The sequence below is a fragment of the Heptranchias perlo genome, chromosome 18 (assembly GCF_035084215.1).
Source record: "Heptranchias perlo isolate sHepPer1 chromosome 18, sHepPer1.hap1, whole genome shotgun sequence".
NCBI classification, from domain to species: domain Eukaryota; kingdom Metazoa; phylum Chordata; class Chondrichthyes; order Hexanchiformes; family Hexanchidae; genus Heptranchias; species Heptranchias perlo.
The window spans coordinates 44,885,638-44,902,968 of record NC_090342.1 but is presented as its reverse complement, the minus strand read 5'-3'; the positions used below and the strand labels follow the sequence as shown (position 1 = coordinate 44,902,968).

The following is a 17,331-nucleotide window of genomic DNA, read 5'->3' as shown; positions in this document are numbered from 1 at the left end:
CTGAACAGGATGCCTCAGGTTTTGCCAATCAAAACATAAACCTTGGTGGTTGAAGAGGGAAGTTAAAAATAGCATAAAAATGCAAATACTTTAAAAGATTTAAGGAAATAGGAAGGGAGGGAGACAGAACAACAGATAAAATTAAAATAAATACTGCTGAAAAGACCATCTAAAATGAGAAACAAAAATTGGGGGAAAAGAACAAATTTCAAAGAATTTTAAGGATTTTGGATGATTTGCTCATAAAACATATGAGGCCTGTTTTTTTAAAAAAAGGTGGAAGAGCTTGGGTGGAAAACATTATATTGTTGGAGAGCAAAATCTTAATCATGGAGCAAGTATTAGTAAAGAAATGCCCATTTAAAAATACTGGAGCAGTTGTATTCTTATATGGCAATGGAATCAATAAGAAGTATTCTTCGATGCACTAAGGAAACATGGGCAGAAGTAAAGGGAACTGTGGCTTAAATTTTTCATAGTTCATTAAGTAGAACGGTAATGGAACCAGGAGTTATGGAATGGAAATTCTGGTAGGAGCTGATCAGGATGCCTCAGGCCTTGGAGAAGGTGCAGAGGAGATTTACTGGAGTGGTACCAGGGATGAGGGACTTCAGTTATGTAGAGAGTCTAGAGAAGCTGGGATTGTTCTCCTTGGAGCAGAGAAAGTTAAGGGGAGATTTAATAGTGGTGTTCAAAATTACGAAGGGTTTTTATAGAGTATATAGGGAGAAAATGTTTCCACTGGTGGGTGTTCAGTAACCAGAGGACACAGGTTTAAAATAATTGGAAAAAGAACCAGAGAGGAGATGAGGAGAATTTTTTTTATGCAGCGAGTTATCATAAAATCATGGAATGATACAGTGCATAAGGAGGCCATTCGGCCCATCATGCCTGCGCCGGCTCTTTGATAGAGTTATCCAATTAGTCCTACTCCTGTTTAAAAAAAATCCTTGTGTTGCCCCTGGCTCTTTTGCTAATTACCATAAATCTGTGTCTTCCGGTTACCCACCCTTCTGCCATTGGAAACAGTTTCTCCTTATTTACTCTAAGAAAACCCTTCATGATTTTGAACACCTCTAACAAACCTCGTCTTAACCTTCTCTGCTGTTAGGAGAACAACCCCAGTTGATTCAAAATCATGAAGGGTCTGGACGGAGTAGATAGAGAGAAACTGTTCCCATTGGCAGAAGGGTCATGAACAGAGGGCATAGATTTAAGGTGATTGACAAAAGTGACATGAGGAAAAACTTTTTTACGCAGTGAGTGGTTAAGATCTGGAATGCACTGCCCGAGGGGGTGGTGGAGGCAGATTCAATCATGGCCTTCAAAAGGGAACTGGATAAGTACTTGAAAGGAAAAAATTTGCAGGGCTACAGGGATAGGTCGCTGGGTGGGGGGGGGTCTAGCTGGATTGCTCTTGCATAGAGCTGGCACGGACTTGATGGGCTGAATGGCATCCTTCCGTGCTGTAACCATTCTCTGACTCTAGTTTCTTTAATCTCTCCATGTAACTGAAATCCCTCATCCCCTGGTACCATTCTAGTAAATCTCCTCTGCACCTTCTCGAAGGCCTTGACATCCTTCCTAAAGTGTGGTGCCCAGAATTGACTACAGTACTCCAGCTAGGGCCTAACTAGTGTTTTATAAAGTTTTATCATATCTTCCTTGCTTTTGTACTCTTTGCCTCTATTTATAATGCCAAGGATCTCGTATGCCTTTTTAACAGCCTTCTCAACTTGTCCTGCTACCTTCAAAGACTTGTTTACATACACCCCCAGGTCTCTCTGTTCCTGCACTCCCTTTAAATTTGTACATGCTGCCCCTTGGCGACATCATCCAAAAACACAACATCAAGTTCCATGTGTACGCTGACGACACCCTTCTCGACCCAACACCCACCACCACCTCTCTCGACCCTCTCTACCGTCCCTCATTTGTCACACTGCTGTTCGAAATCCAGTACTGGATGAGCAAAAATTTCCTCCAATACTGGGAAGACTGAAGCAATTGTCTTTGGTCCCTGCCACAAACTCCGTTCCCTAGCCACCGGCTCCATCCCTCTCACTGGCCACTGTCTGAGGCTGATCGAAACCGTTCGCAACCTTGGCGTCCTATTTGACCCTGAGATGAGCTTCCGACCGCATATTCGCTCCATCACCATGACCACCTACTTCCACCTCTATAACATCGCCCGTCTCCGCACCTGCCTCAGCACATCTGCTGCTGAAGCCCTCATCCATGCCTTTGTTACCTCTAGACCTGATGATTCCAGTGATCTCCTGGCCGGCTTCACATTTTCCGCCCTCCATTAACTTGAGCTTATCCAAAACTCTGCTGCCCGTATCCTGACTCGCACCAAGTCCTTCACCCATCACCCCTGTTCTCACTGTCCTACATTGGCTCCCAGTCCGGGAATGCCTCGATTTTAAAATTCTCATCCTTGTTTACAAATCCCTCCATGGTCTTGCCCCTCCCTATCTCTGTAACCTCCTCCAGCCCTGCAACCCACCGAGATCTCTGCGCTCCTCCAATTCTTGCCTATTGCGCATCCCCAATTTTAATCGTTCCACCATTGGCGGGCGTGCCTTCAGCTGCCTAGGCTCTCAGCGCTGGAATTCTGTCTCTGCCTCTCTCTCTTCCTTTAAGATGCTCCTTAAAACCTCGATCTTTGACCAAGCTTTTGGTCACCTGTTCTAATATCTCCTTGTGTGGCTCAGTGTAAAATTATGTTTGATTACATTCCTGTGAAGCAACTTGAGATGTTTTGCTATGTTAAAGGCACTATATAAATGCAAGTTTTGTTGTTATTGTACTGTTTAGTTATATATTGCCTCTTCTCCTACCAAAATGAATCACTTCACATTTCTCTGCGTTAAATTTCATCTGCCATGTGTCTGCCCATTTCACCAGTCTGTCTGTGTCCTCCTGAAGTCTATTACTATCCTCCTCATTGTTTACTACATTTCTGAGTTTTGTGTTATCTGCAAGCTTTGAAATTATGCCCTGTATATCTAAGTCCAGGTCATTAATATATATCAAAAAGAGCAGCGGTCCCAACTGACAGTGAGACACCACTGCACACCTGTGATCTGGAGTACACTGCCTGAAAGGGTGGTGAAAGCAGATTCAACAGTAACCTTCAAAAGACACCTGGATATTTAGTTTTGTTCTGTATCATTCTATGGATAACAGACAACTGAAAAAATAGCTAACGTTCCAATTAAAAAAAACATGTTCAGGAGCACAATCTAGGCAATTATAGACTGGTCTACTTGACATCTACAATCTGAAAAACATTGCAGTCTATTAGAAAGGAAGTCGTTCAAGCCTGTTTAAGAAGAGTGAAGGCAAAATTTCCAATGCATTGGGTTTATGGAAAAGAAGCCAAGCCAAACAAATTTACTGGAATTGTTTCAGATACAACAATATTGGCAGATAATAACCTTTCATGTGTATTTGATCAAGGCCACATTGAAAGATTTGTTGCTAAAATGAAAGCTCTTGGGACAAAGGAAGAAGTCAAATTTGCAGAATAAGATTAATAAAGGGTAGAGATTAGTCGCTGTAGTTCTTATGAGCAGTTGTGACCACTGGAGCAATCCAGGAGCAGTTTCTCGGAGTTCTGCCGTCACACTCTCTCTCTCTCTCTAAGGACAGCTTGGCTCAGTGGTAGCACACTCACCTCCGAGTCAGAAAGGTTGTGGGTTCAAGTTCCACTCCTGGACTTGAGCTCAAAATCTAGGCTGACATGTCAGTGCAGTACTGAGGGAGTGCTGCACTGTTGGAAGGACTGTCTTTTAGATGGCATGTTAAAACTGAAGCCTCATTGGTTAGCATCTCAAGAATCCTCTTCCTCACTTCAATTATGCAGCGTGTTCAGAACCCCCAAAGGAATCCCCATCCTCACCTCTTTGTAAGGTGTAGCATCAAAGCCAGAAGAAACCATGAATAATCAAGAGGCAGAAGAAAAAATGGAGGGCCACCCAGCAAAACCAATTAATACATGGTGCAAAATGCAGCCAAGGTACTTAAAAATACAAAAACTGCCCAACATATTTTTTTCCTTTTAAGAGGTCCCCAACACAAAATAAGAACAGTTCCTGTGTGCTCAGGTTTTATGGGCAAGGTATGGGCTGTGTGTTGGGCCTCTAAAATTGTAAAACAAGACTAAAGTCCCCCAGGATCTAATTTAAATATTATTGGGAGGTCAACAAATGCCAGAAGCCCAAAATAAACCCTCAAATCAGGCAAATCGCGCAAGGGGACAAGGCAGGACTTGGGCCTGTGATGTACAACAACAACTTGCATTTATATAGTGCCTATAATATAGGAACAGGAGTAGGCCATTTAACATCTCGAGCCTGTTGTACTGTAGTAAAATGTCCCAAGGTGCTTCATAGGAGCATTATCAAACATGATTTGACACCGAACCACATAAGAAGATATTAGAACTGGTTAGCAAAAGCTTGGTCAAAAGAGGTAGGTTTTACAGAACGTCTTAAAGGAGGAGGAGTAGAGAAGGGGTTTTGGGAGGGAATTCCAGAGCTTAGAGCCTAGGCAGCTGAAGGCATGGACGGCAATGGTCAAGCGATGAAAATTAGGGATGCACAAGAGGCCAGAACTGGAAGAATACAGAAATCTTGCAGGGTTGTAGGGCTGTAGAGGAGGGGTGAGGCCTTGGAGGGATTTGTAAACAAGGATGCATATTTTAAAATTGAGTCGTTGTGGAACCAGGTACCAATGTTGGTCAGTGGTGTGCCTGATATTGTGACCTGTGCTAACTATGGTTGTGGCCCTACTGGTTGCACAGGGCCTTGCATTATTGGGACTTGATGAAATTTAATCCAGTCTCATTAGTAAAGAAATGGGGGAATGGGACTAACTGGATTGCTCTTTCAAAGTGACGACATGGGCTCGATGGACCGAAACGGAACTATGCCCTCGCGGCAGATTTAAAACGTTCTCCCTTGCCCCCACCATAAATCTAAATCTTTGTGTGAATCATCTGGAGGTATTACAGCACCCAATTGCAGCAACTGCCTGCTGAGAAACCCAAGGAGGAGATGAATACACAGCCAATTTGTACCAGAAATTGTTTTCAGAGATAGATCCACTATCAATGCGTGCCTTTAAGGAAATGCTTGAATGGAGCAAATTACTGGATACTTTTGCCTTAGTTTTGATATCTGTGATTTGTAAAAAAATGCACACAGGTTTACTGGAGTGCAATAGTTGCTGTAAAGTTTCTGCCTTGAATTTAGATCAGAAAATATGAGCTGAAATTCCAACAACTGGGCCAAGGGGAATTTTTCGAATCTAATGAGCACAAAGCCAGATTTTTCGAAGCGGCAACACAAGAGAACTTCAAGGTATCGGTGAACAAGAAACCAATTAAATGACTTTGGATGCATTATGTAGGCCTGAATAATGAGACTTATTTTTCAGTAAACAATCTTGTTGTTATATCAGAAATGTACTTAAGCATTGCAAAACAAACAAATATTGAAGGGACATATTGCCAGCTGTGAGCAGAGTTACTGTTACAGAAAGGATGTGCATTATGATAGGTGTTTGCAGGGCTGTGATGTAGTCCTACAACAGTTGTGCTGGTGTTTTACCATCATGGTGGAGATAGATTAGTATTACTGCGCTAGTGGTACCACAGCATAGGGGAGGTCTGAAAAGCTGTTGTTTTAGTATGTATCGACACACTAACACGTGCTGCCAACTGATATGCCATGAGATTTCAGCCATGGTTTAGGAAATTAACCACTAGTTTAAAGCCTGTGGTCGAGATTTTCTAACTGGGGGATTTCTAACCTGTTGAAGTGAATGGGTTACCACCTGCATTATGATCAGAAAATCCTTGTCCGTGCGTAGCAGACAAAGATGTATTTATCTTATAGCAACACACGGGAAGTTGGAGTGGTTGCTGCTTCTTTTGTTTTAGAAAATGCATCTGAAGGGGTGGGGTCGTGACCTTGGTCCTTTTCCTAGCTTTGGATTTAAAGAGTATTTCCTCACTTTATTCAGAAGGCAGCAATCTCCGTATGAGAGACCATTTGTGATTCCTTTTTTTAAAAACTTAGCATTGTACCACACATGGCTGATTGTAGGCACATTGTACATGCTCAAACTGCACAATCCAAATTCAGCTCAGAGTCTCAGCTCTGAGCAAAAATATCAAGTTGGAGTCCAAGCCTTCGGGAGGCCTTCAATTAAGAACTTTAATGGAGGCATTAAAAGACACAAGAGACAATCCAGTGGATAAATGTAATCGTTTTATTGTGAAGTATGTAATTTTTTGCGATTTTTATTTTGTTTTAACCCTTATTTTGTACATTAGAAATTTCAGTTACTGGGGGAAAAAAATGCAGAATAAAAAATGCAATCAGAAAGCATTTTAAGTGGTTTCTAGGTGGATGTGCAATCACGGCGTGATATATTTTAACTATAAGATAGCAGCTATTGTGTTTCTAACAGAATGGCAACTTTAACATTGATAAGGCCTACTACAGCACCACCTCTAAGAGTAACAGGTACTGCAGGCATTTATACTGGGGCAGAAATCGTTCCCAAAATAACGGTGAGCTCAACAGTGCTTTCCGTTGTTAGTGGCGAAATGGAGGAGCAAGTTCTGTTGTTCACACATGCGCAGTGAAACGCAGAAATCCGGAACTTGCTCCTAGTGGTTCGCCGGAGATATGACAGCTTCGAATTAAAGGGACATCACACGCTGCAATCAGAAAAATCATTGAAAAAGTGCAAACTTGCTTATCTGCTCAGTTGAAAGTAACTAATATCGCCACCAAACAGGTACACTTAAAAATACAGGTCTAAACCAAGTTTTAACAGCGCGTAAGTCTTAATTTTTAGTTGTTTAGAAGTCATTAACTTTTAAAAATATGGAATTTCATTACTCCTTATTTTAATAGGTTTTGGCCATTTAAATTTTTTTTTAAAAATTAAAAAAATTTTTTTTTTACTTTTCCCTTCTGTCTCTTTTGTTTAATTTAATTATTTTTTACCTTCTAATTTTCGCTGTCTATAACTGTTTTTACATTGATTTAAATGTTGTACCTTTCACTTCCTGGTTTAACGTTCCAAGCCTGCAGAGACAGTGAACGCAGCTTGTCAAAAATGCCGCGATCTGATTGGTCGAGGGGAGAGATCGCTCCTCTCACTTCTCCCAGGGTCCTAGCTTCCTCTGAACTGACGGGGGGGGGGGCTCTTCTCCGCTTCCTATTCGAGGAAGTGCCCGAAGAAAAGACCAAGGTAAGTTAGTGGGCTAGTATAAATCTATAGAGTGGTGAGGAGTGTTGGTTCGTCACTCTGAGCGATTTCCACATCAGTGAGTTTTCAATTAAATGTGCACCCCGCATATCAAATTTAACATATAAATGATAATCACTTGAGGAAAAAAAGTACATTTAACGCCAGGACTTGGAAACGCAGCAGAATTTGAAAGACAAATTCTAGTTGTCAAATAGATGTTTTTTTTCTGGGGGCAGATGCCACCCAAGGGGTATTAATGTCAACTGCAATGCAGAATAAATGTGTTTTTTTGCTGCAGTAACATTGTATGCAATGAATTCAAAAGCTTTGTCCTTTGGGATGTCACTCCAGTATAAATCAAAACTAGAAAGGGGCATTTAATGGAATGTAAAATGTTGTGCCTCGGTGAAGTGCTGACTGTTTTTAATATTTATTCTTGCATAGTTAACTCTATCCTCCCCCTAGTCTGCAAATATTCAGGGATAGAATTGGATTTAGGCACCTACTGTTAACTGTATTATGTTTTACAAAGGAAATCATGGTCATCCCAGCATTTTGTCATAATTAGTATCTGATTCACATGGTAAAAGTGATAATTGATGAACAACAAGTACATCTGCCATCCGCAAAACAAGCTGCTGCATTGAAAACTTTTTTAGCTGCAGTTTTGGAGCTAGCGCTCGCCAGATGGGCTGACGGGCCTCTATATGTAACAACATTTTTAAGATTTTTTGACTGCACAGAAATTCTGGGTAAAAAGAAATTTCGTGTATTGTGTGCCATAAAATTTTCATGGCAGATCTTTTAATTATTTTTGCCAAGTTACAAAAAGTACACAACCAAAATATACACAACAGTCAGAATTTTAAAGTCACTTTAAAGAAAAAAAGAGTCCAATTCATTAAAAATATCACTAATGGTTTCCTGTTAACCAATTGTTTTTGGTCTATAAAGAGCATGTATTAAAATTAATATGGAAATAAGATTACCTTCTTTGGTCAGATATTGTTCTTATTGCATTTCTGGGACAGATACTATCTGATTGAATCAAGATATATGTAACGCCACAGTCTCATGTTCACCACATCACAAAGACCTCAGACTTTTCCATTATGTATTTGGCAAAATAATCACTCATGGTTGGAAGAATAAAAAAATGTTTTCCTTCGTCTCTTGTCTTGAAATTTGATTGTGAATTAGTTTGTGCAACCGTGCCCATCTTTCCTGCAACGCCATGTTTAAATCCCTCCATTGAGGTTTCTATCCCTGCCACAGTACTAAAAATGCCCTTATCAAAGTCACAAATGATATCCTATGTGTCTGTGACCGTGGTAAATTATCCCTCCTCGTCCTTCACAACCTGTCTGCAGCCTTTGACCACACCATTCTCCTCCAACACCACTCCTCCATCGTCCAGCTGGGTGAGACTGTGCTCACCTGGTTCCATTCTTATCGATCCAGTCGTAGCCAGAGAATCTCCTGCAATGGCTTCTCTTCCCACTCCTGCACCATTCCCTCTGGAATCCCCCAAGGATCTAACCTTGACCCCCTCCTATTTCTCATCAACATGCTGCCGCTCGGCGACATCATCCAAAAATATATCAGGTTCCACATGCACACTTACGACACCCAGCTCTACCTCACCACTTCCCTCAACCCCTCCACTGTCTCTCATTTGTCACACTGCTCGTCCGACATTCAGTACTGAGCCACTGACTCCATCCCTCTCCCTGGCCACTGTCTGAGGCTGAACCAGACCTTTCGCATCCTATTTGACACTGAGATGAGCTTCCGAACACATATCCGCTGCATCACCAAGACCGCCTACTTCCGCCTCCGTAACATCACCTGTTTCCGTCCCTGCCTCAGCTCATCTGCTGCTGAAACCCTCATCCATGCCTTTGTTACCTCTAGACTTGACTATTCCAATGCTCTCATGGCCGGCCTCCCATTTTCCATCCTCCATTAGCTCATCCAAAACTCTGCTGCCCGTATCCTAACTTGCACCAAGTCCCGTTCATCCATCACCCCTGTGCCCGCTGACCTACATTGGCTCCTGGTCCAGGAATGCCTTGATTTTAAAATTCTCATCCTTGTTTTCAAATCCTTCCATGGCCTCACCTCTCCCTATCTCTGTAACCTCCTACAACCTTTTGAGACCTCTGCACTCCTCTAATTCTTGCCTCTTGCGCAATCCCGATTTTAATTGCTCCGCCATTGGTGTCCGTGCCTTCATCTGCCTAGGCCCCAAGCTCTGGAATTCCCTCCATAAACCCCTCCAAGTCTCTACCTCTCCTTTTAAGGCTCTCCTTAAAACCTACCTCTTTGACCAAGCCTTTGGTCACCTATCCTAATATCTCCTTATGTGGCTTGGTGTCAAATTTTGTTTGATCACGCTCCTGTGAAGCGCCTTGCGATGTTTTACTACATTAAAGGCACAATATGAATGCAAGTTGTTCTCGTTGTAATATATCAAGGACAAACCTGTTTTTGGAAGCTAATCAACTCCTAATTTTCCCACAAATTGGTTTTGTGTTGCGCTTGTAACTCCTGAACAAACCACTGCAGAATTATTTTTTCATTCTTGGGATATGGGCGTTGCTAGCAAGGCCGGCATTTTTTGCCCATCCCTAGTTACCTTTGAGATGGTGGTGGGCCTTTGTCTTGAACCGCTGCAGTCCATGTGGAGAAGGCACTCCCACAATGCTGTTAGGTGGAGGGTTCCAGGATATTGACCCAGCAACGATGAAGGAACGGCGATATATGTCCAACTTGGGATGGTGTGTGACTTGGAGGGGAATTGGGAGATGATGGTGTTCCCATGGATATTGAACCTTTTCTCAGAAGGAGGTCAAAGTGCAACAAAGGTTGATATTTTAAAAACCCTTGTGGCATTGCAACTCGCTTCTCCCGATCTCTTTACAATAAATGCAAGGCCGCTGGCTTTATATTTCCATGGAAAATTTGACAAAAATTGATCCCCATAACACCAGCAAAACTCCAAGTTCTTAATTAATGGAAATGGAATTTGATTTAATCAGTCAATGTAAACTATTGGTTCCAATGATTGGGAATGCTCTGAAATGTGAATTACATCCTGGACCTTTACCATTTCTGCTGACTATTGGCATGGACTTCAACAGCTCTTAGATTATTGAATGTTCTTTGAAAATGCAGAACCTCCAAATCATTGTTTAGCATTTATTATCTATATATTGAGGCTGCACTTTCATCACTCATCCCAATATTTTATTGAAGTGAGTATTTGTTAGAGTTGGGTTGAACAGACATTTACAAGTTGTTTTACAGCATTGCTTAATGTTTTCTGTATGACTCACATTTTCGCAAGTACTCTTTGCTTAAGTCGGCAAAGATTTTTTTTGCCGTGCTTGTCTCTTACCATCTTAGTCACAGCTGAAGGTGTTGATGTAAAGTTTCTGTAGTATATTGTGCCAACCCTTTTAGATAATTTAAGATGTCTGTTGGAGAACATGTAAGTAGATTTCTTACATAAAATTACATAGAGCCGACAGCACAGAAACAGGCCACATGAGCCTCCTGCCACCCCTCTTCATCTAACCCTATCAACATATCCTTCTGTTCCTTTCTACCTCGTGCTTATCTAGCTTCCCATTCTCATCGGATAATCTGTTTAGACATCACCGTAGAAGTGGTGATACTTGACAAGCCAGCTGTTGTCACATGCTGCACTTCCTTATTCACAGGTTCATGAATGGGTATCTTTAACCCTTTGATATGAAGAAACTGACCAGTAAACATTTTAGACATGCAAACTGTCTTGTAGCAAATTGCAACTTGAAATCCCATGATTTTATCATGGGCCTTACGATGAAGGGCTGGAAAGCAAAGAGGCTGCTCTTGTGAATAGAGTAAGGAGCAAATATCTCCTCTTCCCCTCCATCCTGCTGACTTCCTAACCTCAGCAGTGCAGCTGTGGGGAGGTGCTGAGGTAAAGGCCAGATGCGTAGGGGAAGAGGGAAAAGTAGAGTTGTTGCTGGGTTGATAGCACATAAGAGCAGCACCAGCAAACGTCCAGGAGCCAGTCGATCTGTCAACCATTGGAAGTTCAGGGTCCATTGAGATCAAAAAGAAGGGAGAAAACAGTAGGGAAAAAAACAAGATGGTATCATTTCCTCAAAACAAGGTTTCACAGCTTATAATTAGCATTTATGAGGGGGATTTTTGTGTACAGCAGAATGCTATAACGTGAGGTACACTAAGAATGCATTAAAAGGAGAGATTGAGTAGAATGGGCCGATATTCTCTGAAGTTTAGAAGAATGAGAGGTGATCTCGTTGAAATGTGTAAAATTCTTAGAGGGCTTGACAGGGTAGATGCTGAGAGGCTGTTTCCCCTGGCTGGAGAGTCTAGAACTAGGGGTCATAGTCTCAAGATAAGGGGTCAGCCATTTAGGGAGGAAACATTTCTTCACTCAGAGGGTGGTAAATCTTTGGAATTCTCTACCGATCAATATTTGGACACTAAGGGAATCAAGGGATATGAGGATAGGTCGGGAAAGTGGAGTTGAGGTAGAAGATCAGCCATGATCTTATTGAATGGCGGAGCAGGCTCAAGGGGCCGTATGGCCTAATCCTGCTCCTATTTCTTATGTTCTTATGTAAGGCAATTGGGATACTAAATAGTTTGTATCTCACTGGACCACCTCCCATGGCTTATAAATATATTCAGAATAACAAGTGTTAAAGGTGCACTGTTATCTGGCATTGTACTTGCAAGTGTTTCACCAACTTTATGCTCAGTGGAGTGCGTGGTGATGTAATTGATGATATTGTTGTTCACATCTGTCACTATAAAAGATTTTCCTTAATGTAAAACTAATAATAATAAAAAAATACTTTAAGGTGAGTTTTTGGAGTTGGCTGTTTCTGGCTACTCCAGGGAACTATCCTGTCCTAACACTACTCAGTGGGTGCCAATAAGCAGCATCGTGACCAGTGTGTTTGTGTAGTGACATACTGCCACTTTTCAATTCTATTGCATCAGTCATTAAAAATGAATGATTTCTCATTACTGTCCTGCACACATAGAAGCAATGTGCACCTACAGCTGAAAGCTACCCCACTTAAATACCAACTTGAGACACCAGTGCCTGTGGCATTGAGGATCGTTCCGCTCTTTGGATTGTATACGATGAAAGACACAATGATCTGTAAATGGAGAGTGAGTAGCATCTGTTCCATGGTAAGATGAAGAAAAAATTAACAGTGATTAGTTAGATCCAGACACCAATGGATAAGAGGGTGTTTAAAGTGAAGTACTTGACTGAAGTTGAATTATTGAACATCATAAGCAACCTTATACTCACTTTGTACTTGACCACTGGATGAAGTATTAGAACCTCTTGAATGGATTAATGTTTTCATTGTTTTTTTTATAGGATTGGAAAGAATTGGAAGGGATTCTTCATATGAGCAGGAAGGAAAAGTGCAGTTTGTCATCGACGCTGTCTACTCAATGGCGCATGCATTGCACAATATGCACAAAGAACTGTGCCCTGGTTACGTTGGGCTCTGCCCCATAATGAGCTCTGTGGATGGCAAGGAATTGCTGCGGTTTATTCGAGCTGTAAACTTTAGTGGTAAGTGATATTCATTTTCTGCTCCATCCGGAGCCCAGTTTTATCTCCCTGCTTCCTTTTGAAAACTTGTTTTTATTGCTGTGATTCTTATAACCACCTTGAACGTTCTGCTGGAGATCAGCCATTGACAGGCCTTCAGCCATGTGATTCAAAGCTCTCTGCGCTACAGATCATTGGGTTTTTCAGAGGTGCAGATGAGTTTGGACCTACATTCCACAGGGGCTAATTATGAGATTTTAATCTCTATTTGAAATTTCAGCCTACAGCCTGAGATATAAGGTGACCTCTCTCTTACTGGGCTACCAAACTACATGATTTTTCTCAGTTCATTGACGGTCACAATGGGTACTTTATGGTACAGCACTGCTAATGAAGTGCATTGTGATGTAGGTAATATTATTCTAATGTGACTTTCTCACTGAATATACCCACAGATTTTTTTTCTAAGCTTCCCTATTTCAATTCGATTTGTCTTAGTCTTTTGAGAGTTGATATCGTTGAAAATTGTTTTATCTGAACAAACTAATGATAATGTCCTTAGTTTGGCAACTACTTTTAACCTGCTGCCTCTGTTCTCAACAATTCTACTTGTGTGATGAATAAAACTCTCATGAGTTGACATTGCTCAGTGGCCACAAAATAACATTATGGCTGAAGCTGCTTTCAGCCCTCCACTCTCCAAACATTTGATTGTCATCTTGTATACCTCCCAAGTGGGAATTCAACTCAATACTAATCCATCTCCCATGTTGTTGCGATATAATTCAGTCTCCATCTTAAAGTCACATATTCTGTCCCTACTGACACATCTTTAGACATGGTCTTGTACCACCAACGTGATCTTTAATGACTGAGAACAGCTGTCAAGTTAACCTGTTCTTTTCAACCATTAAAATGTGAATATAGCAGCATTTGCTTTAATTTAAAAAAGGGTGATTCCATGATCCAGCGTTTGCTGGGAGTTCACTTCAGGAAATCACAGTTGTGCAGCCAATGTTTTCCCTGGATGAGCTCCTTCCGAGTCCTGCTCCCCGCTGGGAGTGCTGCATCATAGAATCATAGAAAAGTTTACTCTGGCTGTTTTTATACTACAGCCAATATCCATCATTCATAGTGTGGAACCACCTTTCCTAGATGTTGCCTGCCCTGAATGAAAGTGCTTCCTCTCATAGTTACCAGGAGACACAACTTGGTCATTGTGAGGATAGCTAACGAAAATCTGTACCTTGGAGCAGATTAAACATGGACAGGCTATTCCCTGTAACCCATGTGACACACACAGGTTGTCCTTTTATCTTTTAGGTGCAAGATGACCCTTCGAGCATGTGACTGACTGGTGACTGAATGTCTCACACCGAAGATTTTTCCAGTGTTGACATGCGAGGGATGTGTGGACATTTTTGCAACGCCAGTATTTGGAATGCCCATGAAATGATTGTGTCACATGCTGAAAATAAACATTTCCATTAGATTTACTGAAACCTTGATGCCCCAAAGCATTCCTGATAACTTCAGAGTAATTTGAAACAATAACCAGTGCTCTTAATAGCACGTCAAATTTGGATACCAGTATGTTAAGAGTACTTAGTGCAAGAACCACTTTTATTTTTTTCCTCCTGGTTAACTAACTGATAGCAGTTCAGTTGCAGATTGGAAACTATAAAAGAAACTTGGGTTTGTGTAATGTTTACATCAGCAAAAAGAAAACAAACCATTTCTGGAACCCTATCCTTAAGTATACTATCCTCTTTCGACAGTAAACCCGCTGGTCGATCTTAAGCCTTGATCCCTGTCATTGCCGACTGGAGCTTTCCGGTCGACTCATAGGAACAGGAGTAGGTCATTCAGCCCCTCGGACCTGTTCCACCATTCAATTAGATCATGGCTGATCTGTATCTTAACTCCATCTACCTGCCTTGGTTCCGTAACCCTTAATACCCTTGCCTAACAAAAAATCGATCAATCTCAGTGGGATCAGTGCTAGTAAAGCTGACTGAGGTCTCTGAAGTTGGGAAGAGAGTTTTTCTAACCAAGCATTTCTGCCCATAGCTCGGTGATTTGCATTTACTGCTGCTGATGGATGGCTTTGCAGGGTTTCAGGGGCTGCTGGCTCCTAAGTGTACAGTGTTGGTACGGGACTGGGTCTGCCAGTGATAAAAACTGACAATGTTTTAAGATCGAAGCTTTAGGGAACTAGGTGACCCACAACGGGCTGCCAAAGCATCGCCTGAGACCAGCAAGGTCCAAGCACCAGCCAGGGGAGTACAACATCGGGGCAGAACTGACGGCCAGGAACGGGCAAGTGGCTGAGTGCTGGGAGCAGCATTTGGGGAGTGGGAGTTTCCTTAAGGAGCTTGGGAAAAGAGAGGCAGATCTGCCTAACTACTAGTCCAGTGAAACAGTTAGGGCAGGGGGAAAGAAAATCTGCAATAGAGGAGACATGGAAGGAAGGAAAAGGGGGGGGGGGAAAAGAAACATATTTTTAAGTACATACACAAAATAAAAAAAACCAGAAAGGTTAGAAAAAAACAGAGAGCTTTCCTGGGTATTCACCTCACACACTCCAAATCCTGCCTTCCTGGGTATTCACCTCACACACTCCAAATCCTGCCTTCTCTGCCTTCCGGATGTTTCTGCCTCTCTCTGTTTTTTTTTTCCTGTTTGTTTTTTTGTTGAATGTGTATTCGGGGGTTCTGCAGGTGACACCTCTCTGTCTGAACACGGTGATTGCCTTGGCAATGGGCAGTTGCAGGGGCAGTCTGTAAACACCATGTATTGTTCTATATGTATAAATGCGTAGGCTTCAAGGAGATCCTGAACATTTACCTGAGGAAGGAGGAAGCCTCCGAAAGCTTGTGAATTTAAAATAAAATTGCTGGACTATAACTTGGTGTTGTAAAATTGTTTACAATTGTCAACCCCAGTCCATCACCGGCATCTCCACATCACAAATCCAATATGGCAGAGAGTTGGAGGTGGGGAAACTAATCCACAGCACCGCCTAGTGGTCAAAACCTGCAACTGCAAGCATACTCAAAACAGTCCTCAATTATTCTCAGGTCACAGACTCACACATTCATGGGATATCCTGTTAAAAATGTGATAAACGTGACCAGAGAGGTGTAACGTTTAAAGTGTAAGATCCCACAGAGGTCTTTATATAAGAAAGCAAGGCACAACCGATGTACCAAATTTATCAATAAATCCAGTTGATCTTAAGATGTCAAGACAAAGTGCAGTGTTCAGGTCAAGCAGGGTTAGAGAGTGGGGATAATTGAATTTGGGAGGGGGAAGGAGGCAGATATAAAGGCAATGGAAGGGCAAGGGAGGAGGAGAGAGTTTGGGAGGTAGGGAGAAGGTAGTGTGAAGGAGAGGAGCGAGGGGGAGGGAAGGGGCGAGTGGTGGTAGAGGGAAAGGGGGAGATGAGGTTGGGGAGGTTAACTCCATGATGCTCAGTGGTAGGGGATTGGGAGAATGCACTCAGATGAGGAGTCATGATTCTGGTCATGAAATCTGAGTGAATGGAGGTGTGGGGGAGAGTGTCTGGTGTGGGCTGTAGTTGGAGTGGGGGGATATACTCTGGGGAGATGTGTGGCCCCTGATCATCAAAACAATGGTCAGTGTGGGAGAGGCTGCATCTTAGCTGAAGGGGGAGGGGTGGGTGGCTTCCAATCACTAAAGTAATGCTTAGTGGGGGGTTGGTTGACTCCAAACACCTTGGTATTGCTCAGTGGGGAAGGGAGCAGCAGCCACTCTATTTGTGCTCAGTGTACTGGGGTTGGAACAAATGCAGGATGTGGGGTGGGGGGGTTCCTTCTGCACCACATAAGTTAGCAGGTCTGATTGAGAATTTCTTTCCCCCAGTTGGAGACTAACTATCCCACACGGGGTAAGCAAGTGCTGGAGTATGTCTATTTGATGACTAACTCTTGTTTACACATTTTAGTATGAGCACAGTGGATACTGGGAGTTACAGTCCTTGATGATTAACATGAATTACAGAAGTCGGCTGATCTCCTTTCGACCATATTGTGGTATCTTCAGACAGATCCTTTCACGTCCAATTTTGTTCCAAGTAGTAATGCAGCAAACTCAAAATAACAATGACTACATGGCAAAAAGTCATTCATTGACTGTGAAGCACTTTGGGATGTCCCGAGGACATGGAAGGTGCAATATAAATGCAAGTTTGTTCTTTCTTGCAAGATGTGATAGCAGTACAATAGTACTACTGCTGATCACGCTCAGAAAAAGTAATTCATTGGATGTGCTGTGCTTTGAGATGTCCCGAGGGCATGATAAGGTGTTACATAAATGCTAGTCCTTTCATTTCTTGGAACATAAATTTCAACGTGCTAACTCACAGGCTTGTCTCTTGAGACAAAACATTGAGGCTCCATAATTGGGACAGTATGTTTTCCTGACCTACATTTGAA

At 42.2% G+C, this 17,331-nt stretch overlaps 1 protein-coding gene across 1 annotated transcript in view; it reads left to right on the top strand.

Annotated features, from left to right (window-relative positions):
- LOC137334824 (metabotropic glutamate receptor 8) overlaps positions 1–17,331 on the top strand; it is a 202,009-nt gene that overhangs the window by 112,953 nt on the left and 71,725 nt on the right. Inside the window, exon 5 of the mRNA XM_067999829.1 lies at positions 12,695–12,895. Coding sequence (XP_067855930.1) covers positions 12,695–12,895 — 201 coding nt within the window. The remainder of the gene's footprint in view (positions 1–12,694; positions 12,896–17,331) is intronic.